The 18,244-nt window shown below is 32.2% G+C and overlaps 1 protein-coding gene across 6 annotated transcripts in view; it reads right to left on the bottom strand.

The window, feature by feature from the left end:
- Positions 1-18,244, bottom strand: part of sdk2b (sidekick cell adhesion molecule 2b) — a 375,983-nt gene that overhangs the window by 52,876 nt on the left and 304,863 nt on the right. For all 6 annotated transcript variants that reach the window (XR_007828797.1, XM_051123673.1, XM_051123676.1 and 3 more), the window contains exons 9-17: positions 16,894-17,088; positions 15,825-15,941; positions 12,103-12,270; positions 11,850-11,952; positions 6,542-6,718; positions 5,714-5,850; positions 3,965-4,112; positions 1,740-1,880; positions 924-1,105 (exon numbers count right to left, since the gene is read on the bottom strand). Coding sequence is in view for 5 of the 6 variants with exons in the window: in XM_051123673.1 (XP_050979630.1) it covers positions 924-1,105; positions 1,740-1,880; positions 3,965-4,112; positions 5,714-5,850; positions 6,542-6,718; positions 11,850-11,952; positions 12,103-12,270; positions 15,825-15,941; positions 16,894-17,088 (1,368 nt within the window). In the remaining variant the exon portion in view is untranslated. The remainder of the gene's footprint in view (positions 1-923; positions 1,106-1,739; positions 1,881-3,964; positions 4,113-5,713; positions 5,851-6,541; positions 6,719-11,849; positions 11,953-12,102; positions 12,271-15,824; positions 15,942-16,893; positions 17,089-18,244) is intronic.

Here is an 18,244-nt window from a genome sequence, read left to right as displayed (position 1 = left end):
ATCACACCAAAAAAATTAAACATATTTTACAGTATTACTGTACTTAAATTACTTAAGAAGCATAAAAAACATGTAAATTAATTAATTATCAATGTTTACACACACACAAAAAATTAAACACATCTGCTTATATAACTGGTGTAATCACTGCTAAAATTCGGTTTTGCCATCTCAATAATGAATTATATTTTTAAATATATTAAAATAGTAAATGGTTATTATAAATTATGCTAATGTTTTACAATATTAATGTTTTACTTAAAATGCATAAAAATCCCTGCAAATTAATTAACATGTCCATCAAATAAATAAATGACATGCAAATGAACAATCAAACAAACAAACATAATTTACTGTCTTGAAAATATTCTGGGAATAATTATTTTACTAAATAAATAAACAAATAAATGAATAAATAAATACGTATACAATATAAATAAAAATAAAAACTAGTAAATACATATACATAAAATATTACATATAAGGTTAATATACAATGTTTAGATCCTCTAATTGTAAAATAAATAAATAAATAAAAATAAAAATCTAATTCTATGTTTGATTTTGAGGAAGGCATCAGATGAACTAATTCTCCGCAAGGCTTGCATTTATTTGATAACACCCCCCCCCAAAAAAAACAGTAATATTCAGTAATAACAGTAATAATTTAAAATGACCATTTCTGAAATTTACACCAGTTATGAAAGCAGTTGTGTTTAATATTTTTGTGTAAACTGTGATTTTTTTTCAGGAATAGAAAGTTCAAAGAAACAGAATTAATTGGAAAAAAAAAACAAACCAAAATGCAAGTTATCTTATGAAGGATTTTGTTGTCAGTTTCAACCAATTTAAGAATGAAAGCATTAATGTCTTAAAAACAAACAAACAAAAAAAACCCTTCAGAATGGGATTTAAACCCTCACCTCCTTGTAGTGTCCACTCTGTAACCTTATGTGAGTAAACACCCAGTCCAGCTCCATTATATGCCGCCACCTCAATTTCATAATTAGTCCAGATGATGAGATCCTCCAGCAGCAGGTTGGTGACATCAGGATTAGAGATATTTTTATACTGGATATCCACAGGCAGACCGGTCAGACGATACCTGAGATTAACAGATGGTCATATTGTTACTGTCAAGGACAGATGAAGAGATTTTCTGATCTTAACGGACAGAGCAGAGAATTTCCCCAAGATAAGCCTCTCTGATAAGCATCTCTAAAAATACACCTACTCTTCATAATCAAATTTGTCTGTTGGAGTTTTGTTAAAAGCAGTACCGTCTATAAGCAACAGAGGGCGACAAAGAACCACTCGAGAAATTTCATGGCATTCGTGTGTTTTTCCTGAGCTGAGCTGAGGACCGTATGGGGCGGCCAAGGTCAGGTACCATTACTTATGTTTGCAATACCAAAAACGGCCTTCAGCTTTCCTCAATGATGAACAGGAAAAATATATAAATAAATGAACAAAAAGTCCATTTCACTGTCATCACTGACAGCAAGGAAAAAGCCCTCAAGTGTTCGAATCCTGGAGTAGCCTTGAAATAATACAATACAATCAAATTCACCCACAAACCTGCTGTGGGGAATGAAAATCTAGACTAGCTGGAAAAAAAAAATCATATTGGCTCGGCCTTACATACTACAGAAGCTTAAGAGTGAAATAAGTGTAAAACAGAGAAGAAACACAGGGTTTGAGATACTACAAGACCCCAGACATAAGTAAACATGTCTCACCGGATGATGTATCCTCTCAGGATGCCATTTTGGTGGCTTTCTGGAGGCGGCTGCCACTGAATCATGATGGACTGGTTGGTGCGGCCACTGGCAATGACGTTCTGAGGCGGAGCGCTGGGCGGCTCCTCTGGAAGAGAAACCCTGGAGGAAATAAGATAAACATGAACAGTACTCAGTCACTGTGGAGTTGTTGATGGCTGATATACACACTGGTGCACATAACTGATGCTCAGGTGTGTATGTGCAACCAAAATAAAAAATGTGCTATGTAAATAAGTTCAGACCAGTCAATAGCTGGTAATGTCCAATCACCGTTTTTGATCGACCAACTGTAATACTGTATAAGGTTTCCATTCAAACTGAAAGCATAAATCTAGGCTTACTCACTCGGCAGTGCTAAAACGAATGACCGGTAACCCGCCAAAATAAAAGCTTGCTGATTTAGGTTTGAAAATGTTAAAAAAAATAAAAAAATAAATAAATTAATTAAAACGTAAATATTAGAATTGTATTTTTAACTGTACTTTAAAATAATAGTATTTTATTTAATACTCAGTTTTTGTTTTACATAATAGGATTATCACACTCTATTTAGTATTTGTGTATTATTTTATTTAAAAACAGTTCAATAATCCTATATCACTATTATTAATCATTTTATTTTTATATTATATTTTATCATCACACTATTTAAAGTTCGTAAATGGTATTTTGCAGAGAAATTTATATTTATTTAACATAATAAACTAAATTAGAAATAAAAAGAAATTGAAAATCAATCAATATGAAAAAAAAACAACCCTGTAAAAAAAACTCTTCGACTCTAAAAACTGTTAAAATGGTTAAAACGGTTACCATTATATAATAGGAAATAATTTTCTTCAAATACTAGGCAACAGTATAATGTTTTAAATTATCATTATTATTATTATTACAATTTTTTTTTTTTTTTTAAACTCATTGGTTGATGGCGAAAATTTTTAAAAATGTCAAATATCGACCGATATTGCCTTCACTGATATATTGGTCGACCATTAAACACCAAATAATATTTAAAGATGATTTTTTAAGCTAAAATAACACTCAGAACAGTCTGTTTCTCACAAACTATTAAAATAGTTAAAAATGTTATCCTTAAATAATAGGAAATAATTTTCTTCAAAAACTACAATATAAAAACTACTAATATACATATATATATAAATATATATATATATATATATATTTTTTTTTTTTTTTTTATTTATGCATTTATTTATTTATTTATTTATTTATTTTTATTATTATTATTATTATTATTATTATTATTATTATTATTATTACACACACTGGTTGATGGCGATATTTCTTTAAAAAAATGGCAAATATCAACCGATATATTGCCCTCACCGATATATCGGGTGACCACTAAACACCAGATAATATTTAAATCAAATAAAATACATTCTGGGCAGCAAAAATGTAAATTCAAATCAGCAATAAAATCAGTCATTAATGGTTATCATATTTTTTTAGGCTAGGTTAAAATGGTTAAAAATGTTACAATTATATACTCGGAAATAATTTTCTTCAAAGACTAGGTAACTATATATATATGTATATATATATATATATATATATATATACATATATTTATTAAGGCTTTTATTTCTTAGATTAGTCCAGTCCAATCTAGACCTGTCACAAACACCAAACATTGAAACTGCTGATAGACTGCAGGACTTCTTTCATTCTAGCCAGTTTCTTCAATTCATTGTAATGCAAATGATTCATTTCTGCTATATACTGTCTGATTCGTAAGACAGTCATAATATGATCTCTTGCTCTTTTATATAGGCTGGTTTCATCCTGTATATTCTGAGTCAGGATTATCTTGGCTAGAAGAGGTTTGTTTCAAACCTCAGGAGAACTAAAGGGATTTGTGTCCGTTCTGATGGGGGCATTTGCTGAATGTCTAATTTAAGTGTCGAAAAGCTTTCTTTACACGCCGAGGGCTTTGATTACACTGATCCTCAGAAGATACACTGACACACATAAACACATCCCAGAAAAATATGGCCGTATACACACACGGCGTTCAGACAGATAAATCCTTCTATAGACACTGTCCCACGAGAGTGCAGGCAATTTTCACATGCTGTGAGAGAGTGATAGAGTTATCTTAATGGTCAAACAGGGCACAGCCGTAATACTCGGCAGGCTTTAGGACCCTGTGATGAGCTCACCGGTCAGTCTCCTTGCTGAACTGGCCTTTGCCAACGTCGTTGACGGCACACAGGCGGAACTGGTATGAACGCGCCGGGATGAGCCCATTGACTGTTTCAGCAGTTGACTCCGGCTCGATGTTGGCCAACAGGACTGTCCAAGGAGCATCTGTTTAGAGCAGATAATGAGAAATACATAATGAGCTAGGTGAAGAACCAAACCAACATCAAAAAAGAGGTTATGCATAGGACAATCTTCTTAAGGTCCTATGAAGCCACTGAAGAGCCTTTCAAGTTCAATGGTTCTATGTAGTGCTTCAAAAAACCCAGAAGGTGATACATCAATATGGTGCATTTGAAAAATCTGTGAAGAAGCATCAATTACTTTTTCATGTTTGTTTGTTTGTTTTTAACAATCATTTGTGATATCGTTATTTGCTGAACCTTATAATAAACAATAATATTATATAGCACAGTAAATATTATGGTCGTTATTTATTATTATTATTATTATATTGACTACTGTTAATAAATAATAATAATAATAATAATAATAATAATCGTTATATTATTATTTTATTGATGTTGTTAAAATAAATAATTTTGTTAATATTAAGTAATAATAATAATAATATAGTCTTAATAATAATAATTATAATAATACTGTTTTATTATTTTTATTATTATTATTATTATATTATTAACACTGAAATGATATTTGATATTTTGATTTATTTATTGTAATCTTATAATAATAATAATAATAATAATAATAGTTATTATTATTATTAACAACATATAAATTATATAGAAATTATTTATCCAATAATAATAATAAAAATATTCACTTGTATTATTCTTATTTTATTGATGTTTTTGTTGTTATTATTAAAAATAAATTATTTAGTCAATAATAATAATCATAATAATAATAATAATTGTATTATTGTATACCTGTACCTGTATTATTCTAATAATTTTAATAATTTTTGTTGATGCTGTTGTTATTATTAAAAATAAATTATTTTGTTCATATTATTTTAATAATAATAAAATAATAATATCAATATTACTACTACTAACAACAACAATAATAATTATAATTATTATTATTATAGAAATTATATATACAATTTTTCAATAATAATAATAATAATAATAATAATAATACATTACTTGTACTTTAATACATTATTTGTATTATTTTATTGATGCTGTTGTTGTTGTTATAAACAAATTATTAAATAATTATTATAATTATTAACAACATGTAAATTATATATAAATTATTTAGTTAATAATAATAATAATAATCAATTATTAATAATGTATTGATGTTGTTGAGGTTATTATTGAAATATGTATATTAATATATAAATATGTATCATTTGATATGATGATAATAATAATAACAATAACAACAACAACAATAATAATAATCACTTAATATTGCTATTATTATTATTAACACAGAAATTCTATACATTTGTCAATAATAGTAATAATTATCTTTATATTATATTTATATTATATTTACAGTATTTGTATTTTTTTGTTTTTTTTTTATATATATATAAATTATGTAAATTATATATGAACTATTTATTCAATAATAATAATAATAATAATAGCAATGATTATAACAGCTTACTCTATTTAACATTATTGTGACTTTCAGAAGATCATCAGTGAAATTCTTACCAAGGTAACTACATCAATGTCACACAATTTGCCCAAGATTAACGATCCACATATGAGGTCTTTACTCACTGTTTTCAGACACTTCCAGAATGTAGCGGATGAGAGGGCTGTTCCCGTCAAAAGGTTTCGCCCACGTCAGGTTTATGGCTCTCTTCTCTGTGGTGCTTAACACTGCGCTGGGGTTTTCAGGGGCATGAGGCAACTGCCTGTAGGTAACATGTTATTTAAAATGGAAAAGCATGAGATAGTCTTGACTTTTCAGGGCCATTTAATGTGTACTCGGTGAGGCATTATATATAATGTCTGAATAAAACAAGAACATGAATAGGTCAGTCTACAAAACAGAAGTCAGTGAGGATAAAAGCATCAATGTTAAATGTGATATAGTTGGCAAGGAGCTACAACCTCTCAGTGACTGTAAATGCACCATAAACATTAAATATAGAATAGCACTTTGTTTTGATCCCTATATAAGAGAAAGAAAAGATGAATTTTAAGAGAATGCGAATGTTTGACAGTAGATGTCGAAATGTATGAATGACTATAAGATTACTGTATCAATCGATAAGAGACATGAACATTACACAAAAAAAGAACGACACAGTGTGAATCGCAATATATTCGATAGATTAAAAAAAAACGATGAAGATGAGCAGAAAGAAAAAATGAGGGCAGACAATAACTGCTGTGCTATTAAATTAAAAAATAGAGGCAACGAGACAGAAAAAGAGGCCGAATGAGTGTAGGTGATAAACAGGGATATTGAAAAACTGAATGAGATACGATTCAGAGAGCAGGGAAAGAACAAATCAAAAAGAAATGATCAGAGGAGATGAAGGACTGCGTGGCTGGGGAACAGAGCGGAGAGGATGATAGGAGTGCGTTTTCATCTCTGACCTCACGCGTAAGTGCGCACTGCGGGAATCATTGCCGCCCACTGATGTCACCCTGCAGGTGTATGTGCCGATGTCACCTGACCAGGTCTGAGAGATGTGCAGCGTCCCATTGACATCCAGCCGCAGTCGAGGCAGAGACTGAGGGATGATCACCTGACCGTCTTTCTCCCAAACAAACCTGAGTGTACAAACAAACGGTTCATTTTGAGACCATTATTGTGTAATGCTGTTTTACAACTATTTAAAACTATAACATAAAATCCAATACAATACACTTTCTAATGTGACATATTTCTGTGTGAAACTTGATTTGATCAAGCTGGATTTGATCTGATTGTGAAAAATTTGGTTGTAATGTTATTAGTGGTGCTTGTAAAACCCTTCATTACTTCAAATTTCTTCTGACCCATAAACAACGTATTCACTAGAAACACCCTAGCAACCGCCTATTCAAGATGTAGCAACTATTCAATAGAGCCTTAGAACCACTTAACAATGTCCTAGCAACCACAACACTTAGATCACTGTAGCATCCACCTAGCAACCACCCAGTATCATCTCTACCTAGTAACACCCTAGCAACCACCTAGAACATTCAAGCATCCACCTAGTAACACCCTAGCAACCATCCATAACATTCTAGCAACGACCTAGTAACAACTTAGCAACCAGAACATTCTAGCTACCGCATAGCAATGGCCTGGCAAACAAATACACTAACATTCACATAATAACGCATAGCAACCGCCTAAAATGTTCTAGCATCCACCTAGTAACACTCTAGCAACCACTCTGACTGTTTCAGCATCCATCCAGTGAAACCCCTGCAACCACCCAAAACACTTAAGGATTCACTTAGTAACCCTAGCAACCACCCAGAACATCCTTGCATTTACCTAGCAACACCCTAGCAACCTAATTTACTAACATCAACGTAATTACGGGATAGCACTCATCTAGAATGTTCTAGCATCCATCTAGTAACACCTTAGCATCCATCTAGTAAAAACCTGCAGCCATCCAAAACACTCAAGGATTTACTTAGTAACACCCTAGCAACCACCCAGAATATTCTAGCATCCACCTAGTAACACCCTAGCAGCCACCCAGAATATTCTAGCATTCACCTAGTAACACCCTAGCAACCTAATATACTAACATCCAACTAATAATGACACAGCAACCACCTATAATGTTCTAGCATCCACCTAGTAACACTCTAGCAGCCACCCAGAACATTCTAGCATTCACCTAGTAACACCCTAGCAACCTAATATATTAACATCCAACTAATAATGACACAGCAACCACCTATAATGTTCTAGCATCCACCTAGTAACACCCTAGCAACCACCCAGACTGTTCTAGCATACATGTACTAAAACCCTTGTAGCCCCCCAGAACACTCAAGGTTTCACTTAGTAACACCCTAGCAACCACCCAGAACACTCCATTATCCACCTAGTAACAACCTTGCAACCACCCAGAACAATCTAGCATTCAACTAGCAACACCCTAGCAACCTAATACACTAACACCCACCTAATAACGGCATTGCAACCACCCAGAACATTCTAGCATTCACTAAGCAACACCCTAGCAACCACCCAGAACATTTTAGCATTCACCTACCAACACCCTAGCAACTCAATACACTAACATCCACCTAATGACAGCATAGAAACTACTTAGAATGTTCTAGCATTCACCTAGTAAGACCCTAGCAACCACCCAAAAGTCAAGTCAAGTCAAGTCACCTTTATTTATATACCGCCTTTAACAATACAGAATTGTGACAAGGCGGCTGTACAGTATTAAATATGAAACAGTACATCAATAATGCCAAAGGCAACATTAAACACTCACATTATAGGTAAAGGTAGTTAATCAAAAACAATAAAATAAAATGCAATATTGTGTTAAGAGAAAGTGTCCCCAACTAAGCAAGCCAGAGGCGACAGCGGCAAGGAACCAAAACTCCATCGGTGAAAAACATTCTAGCATTTACCTAACAACATCCTAGCAACTTAATACACTGACACCCACCTAATGATGGTATAGCAACCACCTAGAATGTTCTAGCATCCACCTAGTAACACCCTAAAACCACCCAAAACATTCTAGCATCCACCTAACAACCCAATACACTAACATCCACCTAATGACAGCATAACAACCACCTAGAATGTTCTAGCATCCACCTAACAACACCCTAGCAACCACCAAAAACATTTTAGCATCTACCTAACATCCTAGCAACCTAATACACTAACACCCACTTAATGATGGTATAGCAGCCACCTAGAATGTTTTACCATCCACCTAGCAACACCCTAGCAACCTAATACACTAACATCTACCTAACGATGGTATAGCAACCACCTAAAATGTTCTAGAACCCACGTAACAGCACCCTAGCAACCACCCAGAACATTTTTGCAAAACACTCTTAACATCAAAAAGAAAATTGAACCAGCATAACACACTAAATCCCTCAGAACACTTTTGTAAACATTTCTGAACATAATTACATTTTGATTAAAGAATATAAAAAACTTTTGAAGACTGATGAATTATTGCATTTATGTAAACAGGGTCAATTCAGATTTGATGTTGTCTTGGTAATTAAAGTTAAACTAAAAACTAAAGTATTAAATGGTCAATTAAACAAAAAAATAGTTTAGAAGAAGGATAGAGAACATGGCATTTGATAGTATAATTGTATTAAGAATGATTTATTGCATCGTTTCTTTGACTGCAAAGCAACACTTCCTTTGTGCTGCCGGTCTAGCAGATGTAGTTACCGTATGACACCTGTGTGTATGAGGTAGTGTATTTAACCGAGCAGTTGCACATATTACATCCATCACAAAGACACTGTACAGAGTTCAGGGAACATCCAAGGTCATCAGAAGCTTCTAACAGATGTGTCCAAGCTCTGCGTAATCGATAAGACTCTCTCACACGCGCTGGAAACAGATACGCATTCACAAACACTTGTGATTAATTGCATCATGGCTTGGCTTGTTGGAAATCCTTTTACTGCTGCTATCAATTACTGCTTCCATCCAACACAATTACCCTTCCTTCTCATCCCTCATTCGTTACGAAATAAGCGGAAAGCCTCCACGGGTGTTTGGAGGGAGGTTAAGGAGGACAGAAAGACATGGAAAAGAAAGACGGAGACTGAATCACTGAAAAAACACTCTTAAAAGTCATCACTAAGTGCAGTTCAGGTTCTCATTGAGAGGAACTCCTTGGAAGTTTGCAGGTTTTTAATGAGAGTCTGAATCTTGTCTTCAAATCACTCTTCGATGTCAGACTGCTGTAATGGAGGACGGTTGAAGCTGTAGACTTCCAATTGAGCGCACTAGGATTGCCGGCAGATTCAAAGGATTCTGAGGAACTATACGGGGGCTGTAAATGTTGAGATAATGTAATGGCTCATGATTTCACGCTGGTGCGGCATCATTAACGCTAGACGATTTTATCCATCAGGATTTGAATGCCGTGAAACATGATATTGCTACAGTAAGGCATGCATCACTATCACTGGTGCTCATTCAAGGTTAAGCATTTTAACCCCTGCATTCCGTTCCAAGTTGGAAGTGAGAATTCCCTACTAAGACATTCCTAGGTGTTACATTGTCGACAATGCTCAAAAACATATAAGCAAACAAAATGGCAATGTTATTGTTAGCGTTGCAGTTGTTTGAATGTCAACAAGGATGTTTTCTAGCAACCGAATTGTTAAAGAGATAGTTCACCCAAAAATTTAAATTCTATCATTAATTACTCACCCCTATGTTGTTCCAAACGGCATTCCAGAGAGGAAATTGTTGAATGAAGTGGTTATTTTTGTTTACTTTGAGCACCAAAAAGTATTCCCCAGGCTGAACCATTGATGTCATATGGACTATTTTAACAGTGTCCTTTTTACCTTTCTGGGCCTTGAATGTGTCAGTTGCATTGCTGTCTATGCAGGGTCAGAAAGCTTTTGGATTTCATCCAAAATATCTTCATTTGTGTTTAGATGAACAAAGGTTTTGCAGTTTGGAACGACATGAGGCTGAGTAATTAATGACAGAATTTTCATTTTTGGGTGAACTATCCCTTTAAGGGAATACAATGCACACATAATGAAGCATCCAAAGCACTCTAGAACAAGAGATGCACTGGTCAACCAGCCATAAATCAGAACCAGCTAATTGCGATTATTTGTTTGGAGCAAACAAACGGTTCTGATTTATGTCTGGTTTATTGGTGCATCTCTAGTTCTAGCGTGTTTTGGGTTTTTAGTTTTATTTTGGCCGATCTCCATTCCAGGAAATTGTACAAAAACTGCACTGCAATCATTTCCCAAAATGTAATTTGTGTGTAAATATTATAAAAACTGTAAACAGGATGCTAACAGAGGACAGAGATGCTGAAGAAGGACGCAAAGGAGAGAAAATGCAGTAATACTTTAGTATAGGGAACAATTCCTTCTATTAACTAGTTGCTTATTAGCATGCCTTTTTATAACTAATGTCTGTTTATTAGTACTTATAAAGCACATATTCTGCATGACCCAATACCTAAACTTAAAAACTACCTTACTAACTACTAAAATGCAGCAAATTAGTATTTTACTGAGGCAATAGTCATAGTTAATAGTTTGTTAGAATCGTCTAGCATTTTCCTCAAAAGCCTTTATTTCTATTTGACTGAAGAAAGAAAGACATGAACATCTTGGATGATATGGGTGGTGAGTAAATTATCAGGAATTTTTTTTTATTCTGGAAGTGAACTAATCCTTTAAGTCCAGTTTGCCTGTTATAAAGCAAATAAACAACAAATTGCTCAAACAAAGACACACTTGGCAATGAGTATCGGACTAACCCAATTTGCTTGTATAAAGAAACTGGTGCATCACTATCTAGAACTCAACTAGTAATGGCCTAGCAAACACCCAGAGTGTTGTAGCATCCATCAACCAAGCAATCATCAAAAACATCTAACAACCCACATTTTCAGAACCCTAAAGAATCATTACATTTCTAATAATGTAAAAACGGTAAAATCTCAAGTTGGAAGTCTTACTTAAAGTGGAGTTTTAAACCTTTAAAGTATTTAGGGACTAAATAATATTACATACACCTTGGGACTGCAAAAAAAATCCACTAAAATCCCTTGCAGCTGCACTGCTAAATATCTAAGAATAAACATCTAGCTAAATAATATCATTTTTCTCCACCCACATGGTGGCATTTGCAAGTTTCACTAAATGCAAAACTTGTGTTTACAACAGTTATGTAAGTGGACCGCACCTGACTGAGACGCTGGGGTCATGTGTCACACCACAGGTCATGGTGGCTTTTGTGCCTTTGATGACGCTCTGATCCTGAGGAGGATTTGTGATGCGTGTACGTGCTGTATGATAAAACAAAGGAAATGCACATCAGTATATGCACAGGTGTATGAAACAAACATGCAGACACACTTAAACATGGACATCCTGAGGTACAAAGATTGCCTGTGATCTATTCACTTCAAAACACACACACACACACACTCACTCACCCCAGACAACGAGGTCGGCCGAGGCCTCATCTATGCCACGAGAGTTGCTGGCCATGCAGGTGTAAGTGCCAGCATCTGATATGTGGGAGGGGCTTATGAGTAAACTTCCTGACTCCAGTAGAGTGAACCGCGGGAGCTGAACCGAACCACTTGCTAGCACTCGCTCTCCTGTGGAGAATACATATCCAGACATAAATACATATGTAAAAAGTGTCATTTTTGTTATAGGCTTCATGTTTGTTATGCAACTTGGTTTATTAATATAAAAATTAAATTATAAATGTATGTAAATTATGTAGTAATTTATGTAATAATATATCAATTATGTTATTATAATATTACATTACTAATAAAAATATATTTCTACTATAGGTTTTACTTTGTTGTGCTACTTGGTTTATTAAAATCAAGTTGCATGACAAACATAAAGCCTGTAATAAAAGCACAAGTAACTTTAATATCAAAATGTTATTTCAAATGATATGATTACATAAAACTCCTTTATTTTTTACATAATATATTATGTTAAATTATATAATATTATATTATATTATGTTATATTAAATTATATTATATTATTATATTATATTTAGGGCTCGCAAACGATTAATTGCAATTAATCGCATAAGTTTGAGTTTGTCTAATATATGTGTGTGTACTGTGTGTAATTATTATGTATATACAAATACAAGCACATTCATGCATATATTTAAGAAATAATGTATATAAATACATTTACAAGTATATGTATTTATTATAATTTTTATAGAATTTATATTATATATAAATAAAAATATTTTGTACATAAATAACATATTTCTTTTGAATATACACATTAATTTGTGTGTATTTATATATACATAATAATTGCACACAGTACACACACATATATTAAGCAAACTCAAACTTTTATTTTGTATGCGATTAATCGTGATTAATCGTTTGCCAGCCCTAATTATATTATATTAATTATATTATATAACTGTCCTGTTTAAGCTTGCAAGATCTGCATTCATATTAGACTTTCAAAAAAACTGAAAGAACACAAAAAAAGAGAATTATTTTTGTTACTGAGTGAAGGTTTTAAGCTTCAGAAAGGACACAAAGGCCCTTTGAAAGTATAATAAAGGTGGTCAATATGACTCATGTACTATATTTCAAGTCTTCTGAAGTCATGATGTAGTTTTGTATTAGAAACTGACTGAAATTTTAAGTTATAAGGCACTGAATGTTCCCTTCCACTGAGCTGTAACTGAATGAAAGATTTGACTCGAGTGATTGATTTGTTTACTAATCAGACATCGCCACTCTCTTGAACACACTAAAAGACCTATGCCAATTTTTCATTGCAAAAAATGACTTAAATATGGGTCTACTGCTCACACAAAATAGAGCACATAGACTATAGTGTGAGAGGCATATGGTCTACTTTTTATACTTTCGCATCCTTTTTGAAGGTTGACAGCCTCAGTTCCATTTCATAAAAATTGCGTGGACAAGGAAGACCAAAACAATTCTTTTAAAACTTCTTTTGTGTTCCACAGAAAAAGTCATATGGGTTTTGAACAACAGAAGGGTGAGTAAACAACAACAGAACTTTCATTTTTGGGTGAACTAATCCTTTAAAGCCACAAGCGTGCTTACTATCCTTCTGCTCCGGCATGAAAAATGTAAAGCACAGTGCTGGGGATGGACATTCTCCTCTAATTTGTCGGTCTGCTATACAATTATATCCTTACAAAATTATAATTTTGTGGCATCCAGTATCTGATATTTCAAATGGTTCTGGTTAAATATGTATTTGAAGCTTCTACAATAAGACAAGAAAGAAAAAACAGCAAACAAAATTAGGCTGGCTATTCAAGAAAGTTGATTTTAGACACTCTGCTTTGTGTCATGCTTAACAAGCCCCCTTTACTATGGTAAGATCACAGTAAAGTACAACATAGAGTGGATTCTGTCTTTAATATATTCCTGTATAAAATACAGTAAAACAGAATCTTTTTAAACATTATTACAATTTAAAAACAAGTTTTTTCTATTTTAATATACTTTAAAATCTAATTTATTCCTGTGATGCAAAGCTGAATTTTTAGCAGCCATTATTCCAGTTTTTATTATCACATGATCCTTCAGAAATCCTTATAAGATGCTGATTTTGATATTTAAGAACTATGTCTTACTATTATCATTGTTGAAAATAGTTGTGCTGCTTAATATTTTTGTGGAAAGTAATGTAAGAGAAATTAAGAATGTAAGAAATTACTACTTTCATTTAGCAAGGAAGCATTAAACAAATCAAAAACATTCATAATGTTACAAAATATTTCATCAAAATTCATCGAAAAATACTGAAAAAAGTTTACACAAATACTTTTTCAACATTGATAAATGAGCACAAATAATAATATTATTGATAACAACCAATAACCAATGATAAATAGGGGATTACTAGAATGATTTTTCAGCAATAAATGACATTTTAAAATATATTAAAATATCAGAACAGTTAGATAAGAAATTATAATACTATTTCATAATATTACTATTTTTACTATATTTTAATCAAATAAATGCAGCCTTGGTGAGACTTCTTTTTATATACACTTCTTTTTATATACACTGTTTAAACGTTCGGGATCAGTAAGATTTTAAATGTTTTTTAAATAAGACTTTTCTGCTCATCAAGGCTGCATTTATTTGATTAAAAATACAGAAAAAACTGCAAAATTGTAAAATATTATTGCAATTTAAAATAGTGGCTTTCTATTTTAATATACTTTAAAATAGAATTTATTCTTGTGATGCAAAGCTGAATTTTCAGCATCATTACTCCAGTCGTCAGTGTCACACGATCTTTCAAAAATCAATATAATATGCTGATTTATTATCAATGTTGGAAACTGTTGTGCTGCCTAATATTAATATTTTTTTGTAACCTGTGATACCTTTTTCAGAATTCTTTGATGAATAAAAAATAAAAATAAAAAAGAACAGCATTTATTAAAAAAATCTCTTTTTTATGAATTTAACACATCCTTGCTGAGTAAAAATATTAATTTACTTTAAAAGAATAAAGATTTTGAACGGTAGTGTATATGTGACACTGAAGATTGAAGTAATGCTGAAAATTCAGCTTTGCATCACAGGAATAAATTAAATTTTAAACTATATTCAAGTAGAAACCTGTTGTTTTAAATTGCAATATTATTTCACAATATTAATGTTTTTTTTTCTGTATTTTTGATTAAATAAATGCAGCCTTGATGAGCATAAAAATGTCTTTAAACACATTAAAAATCTTACTGATCCCAAACCTTTGAACAGCAGTGTAAATATAAATATATAATATTAATTTATATTAATATATTTATATAAAATATATATATTAAATATAATATATAAATATATATTAATATATTTATATAAAATCTTGCAGACTTTTAAACTGTATTGTACTGTATTGTTCATGCATAAAAGATTTATTTGCATAATTGTAGCCTATGTCAAATCACACAATCATTTTCATGCCTGATGACGACAGTTAAGTCAAGGCGACATTGCAACAAAACAGTGCAATAGAGTGGCGGAAAATAACCAGCCAAAGCAGGTAAAACAGAGGAACAGAGAGGTGCTGAGGTGAAGTGCAGCCTGGGAGCTGACACTTTGTAGTTGTTCTTCTGAATTGTGTGAGTGTAGACGATGAAGGATGTGTTCTTCACCTTTCTGCCAGGTGATGGCAGGACGGGGCGCTCCTGAGGTCTCACAGTGCAGGATAACTGACATGCCGTCAATCACAGTGCTGTCGGAAGGCCCCGCCGTGATGTTCGGCGCTATACCTGTGAGAAAAGCACAGCAACGGCATGAGAAACAGAGATGTACAACAGCACACGCAAGTTCAAACGGTTCCTCACACACGTAAGCGCTGGGAAATCACACAAAACTCAATTCGCGTGGATCAAAGCCCGGCTTAGAAACCAAACAAGCAAAGAAAACAACAGAATACAACGGGATAAAAGCAGGTATGAAACAAAAAGTTGAACAAAAAACAATTCACTGGGAAATGTAGACAAGCGAGTTAAATTGGGATTTCGGAGGTGGGCGAAGAAACACTTCCTTGCAACTTCCAGTGCGGTTGATCAAATTTAAAGGAGCAGTTCATCCTAAAATTGCGTCATTATTGATTCACCCTCATTTCATTCAAGATCTGTATGACTTACTTTCTTCTACTGAGAACAAAACATGTTTTGGACCCCACTGACTTTCATTGTTTGGACGAAGACATAGATTGAGGTATGACAAGATTTTCATTTTGGATAAACTACCTTTAACTTTAGTACTGTCTACATTCAGTATCTATGTTGACTGTAAACAGTGGTACATAGCGGCTAGCTCTGGTGTTTAGTGTTTTAGAAAGCTCTATGTGTCTCTGAGCGGCAAGATAAGCTCAGTCAGTCCTCTATAAAAGCCCTCTTTATCTCTGCCGTCTCTTTGTCGGTCTCTCTCCTCCTCACAACTCTTCCTCACAACAGGGTATTAATCACAGCTTTAGCACAGCGACAAAAAGCACATCAGCGACGCGAGAGAGAATGAAGACTGGAAGAAAGAAAGACAGAAAGCCATTGTTGGTATGGCATTCAAAGCCTTTCTGATTGCAAGAGAAAGCGACAGACAGAGAGAGAAGCAGAGGAAATAAACGTCCACATGTATTTGTGCATTAGTGTATGGGAGCATGAGAGGCAGAAAGGGGAAAGGTGTAATCCGGAGAGTGGGACGGGCGGATGAACTCACTCGTAACGGCGAGGTAGGTGTTGGTTTGCACCTCTCCGGCCTGGTTGCGGGCAAAGCATTGGAACATTCCGGTGTCGTCGGGTAGTAGGCCGTTAACCTGGAGACTGCCTCCTGCCAGCACTCTGTAACGTGGGGTCTTCACGGGGCTTATGGGTACTGCGTCTTTGTACCACACAATATCAGGCTGAGGCACACCTGAGAGGAATAGGTATTTATGTAAAGGTGGCTAACTCACTAAACAAAGAATTGAATAAGATATATAACAGGAACTAAACAATAAAATATTATGAATGTTAAATATAATTAATAATACATTAAATATATTTTAAAATATTATAGTAAACATACTACATTTATACATAAAATAAATAAAGATATTATACTTTATTTCATTTTATTTAACTGAATTGAATATGTAAAAATAAATCATTTATTCATAATTAATAAATAAACTAATAAAAATAATCACTATATAAACTATTTAAATACAATAAAATTAAAATCTAAATCAATTTATAAAAATATACATTTTATTTATTATTATAAAATAATGTATAAAAATGTAACATATATAAATTAACTATTAAAAAATAAATTACACAAATTATTATAGTATGTTAGATGTATACATAAAATAAAGATATTATACTTTATTTTATTGTGTTAATAATTAATAAATTAATAATAAAAACAAATACTATATATAACCATACATTTTATATTATAAAAATAATGTATAAAATTATAAAAATGTATTAATAATTAATACATCTCTAAAAATTATTATAGTAAATTTATGGTAATTTATACATAAAATAAATAAAGATATTCTAATTTATTTCATTGTATTGTATAATTTATTATGAAAAGAATAAATAATGTATTAATTATTAATAAATAAATGAATTAAAAACGTTGCATATAAACGATTTAAACAGAATAAAAATATAAATCAATGTATACAAATATACATCTTATTTATTATTATAAAATTATAAAAATAATGTATAAACATTTAACACACATACACATATATGTATCTAATTTTATAATAATATATAAATATATATTTTATATACAAAAAATATTTTAGTAAATATGTTACATTTATACATAAAAATAAATATATGTATAATTATTCATTAATAATTAAAAAATAAATTACTAAGAATTAAACAATATATATAAAATATATAAACTAAATAAAAAACAAAGTATAATAAAATATAATACAATATAAAATATGTGTCTGTGTGTGTGTGTATATATATATATATAGATATAGCTATAGATATATATATAAACCCTAACCCGATATTAATCATAATCATTAGGTGCAACGCAACTAAGC

Source organism: Labeo rohita, chromosome 12, assembly GCF_022985175.1.
Source record: "Labeo rohita strain BAU-BD-2019 chromosome 12, IGBB_LRoh.1.0, whole genome shotgun sequence".
Taxonomy (NCBI): domain Eukaryota; kingdom Metazoa; phylum Chordata; class Actinopteri; order Cypriniformes; family Cyprinidae; genus Labeo; species Labeo rohita.
This window is presented reverse-complemented; position numbering and strand designations above follow the sequence as displayed.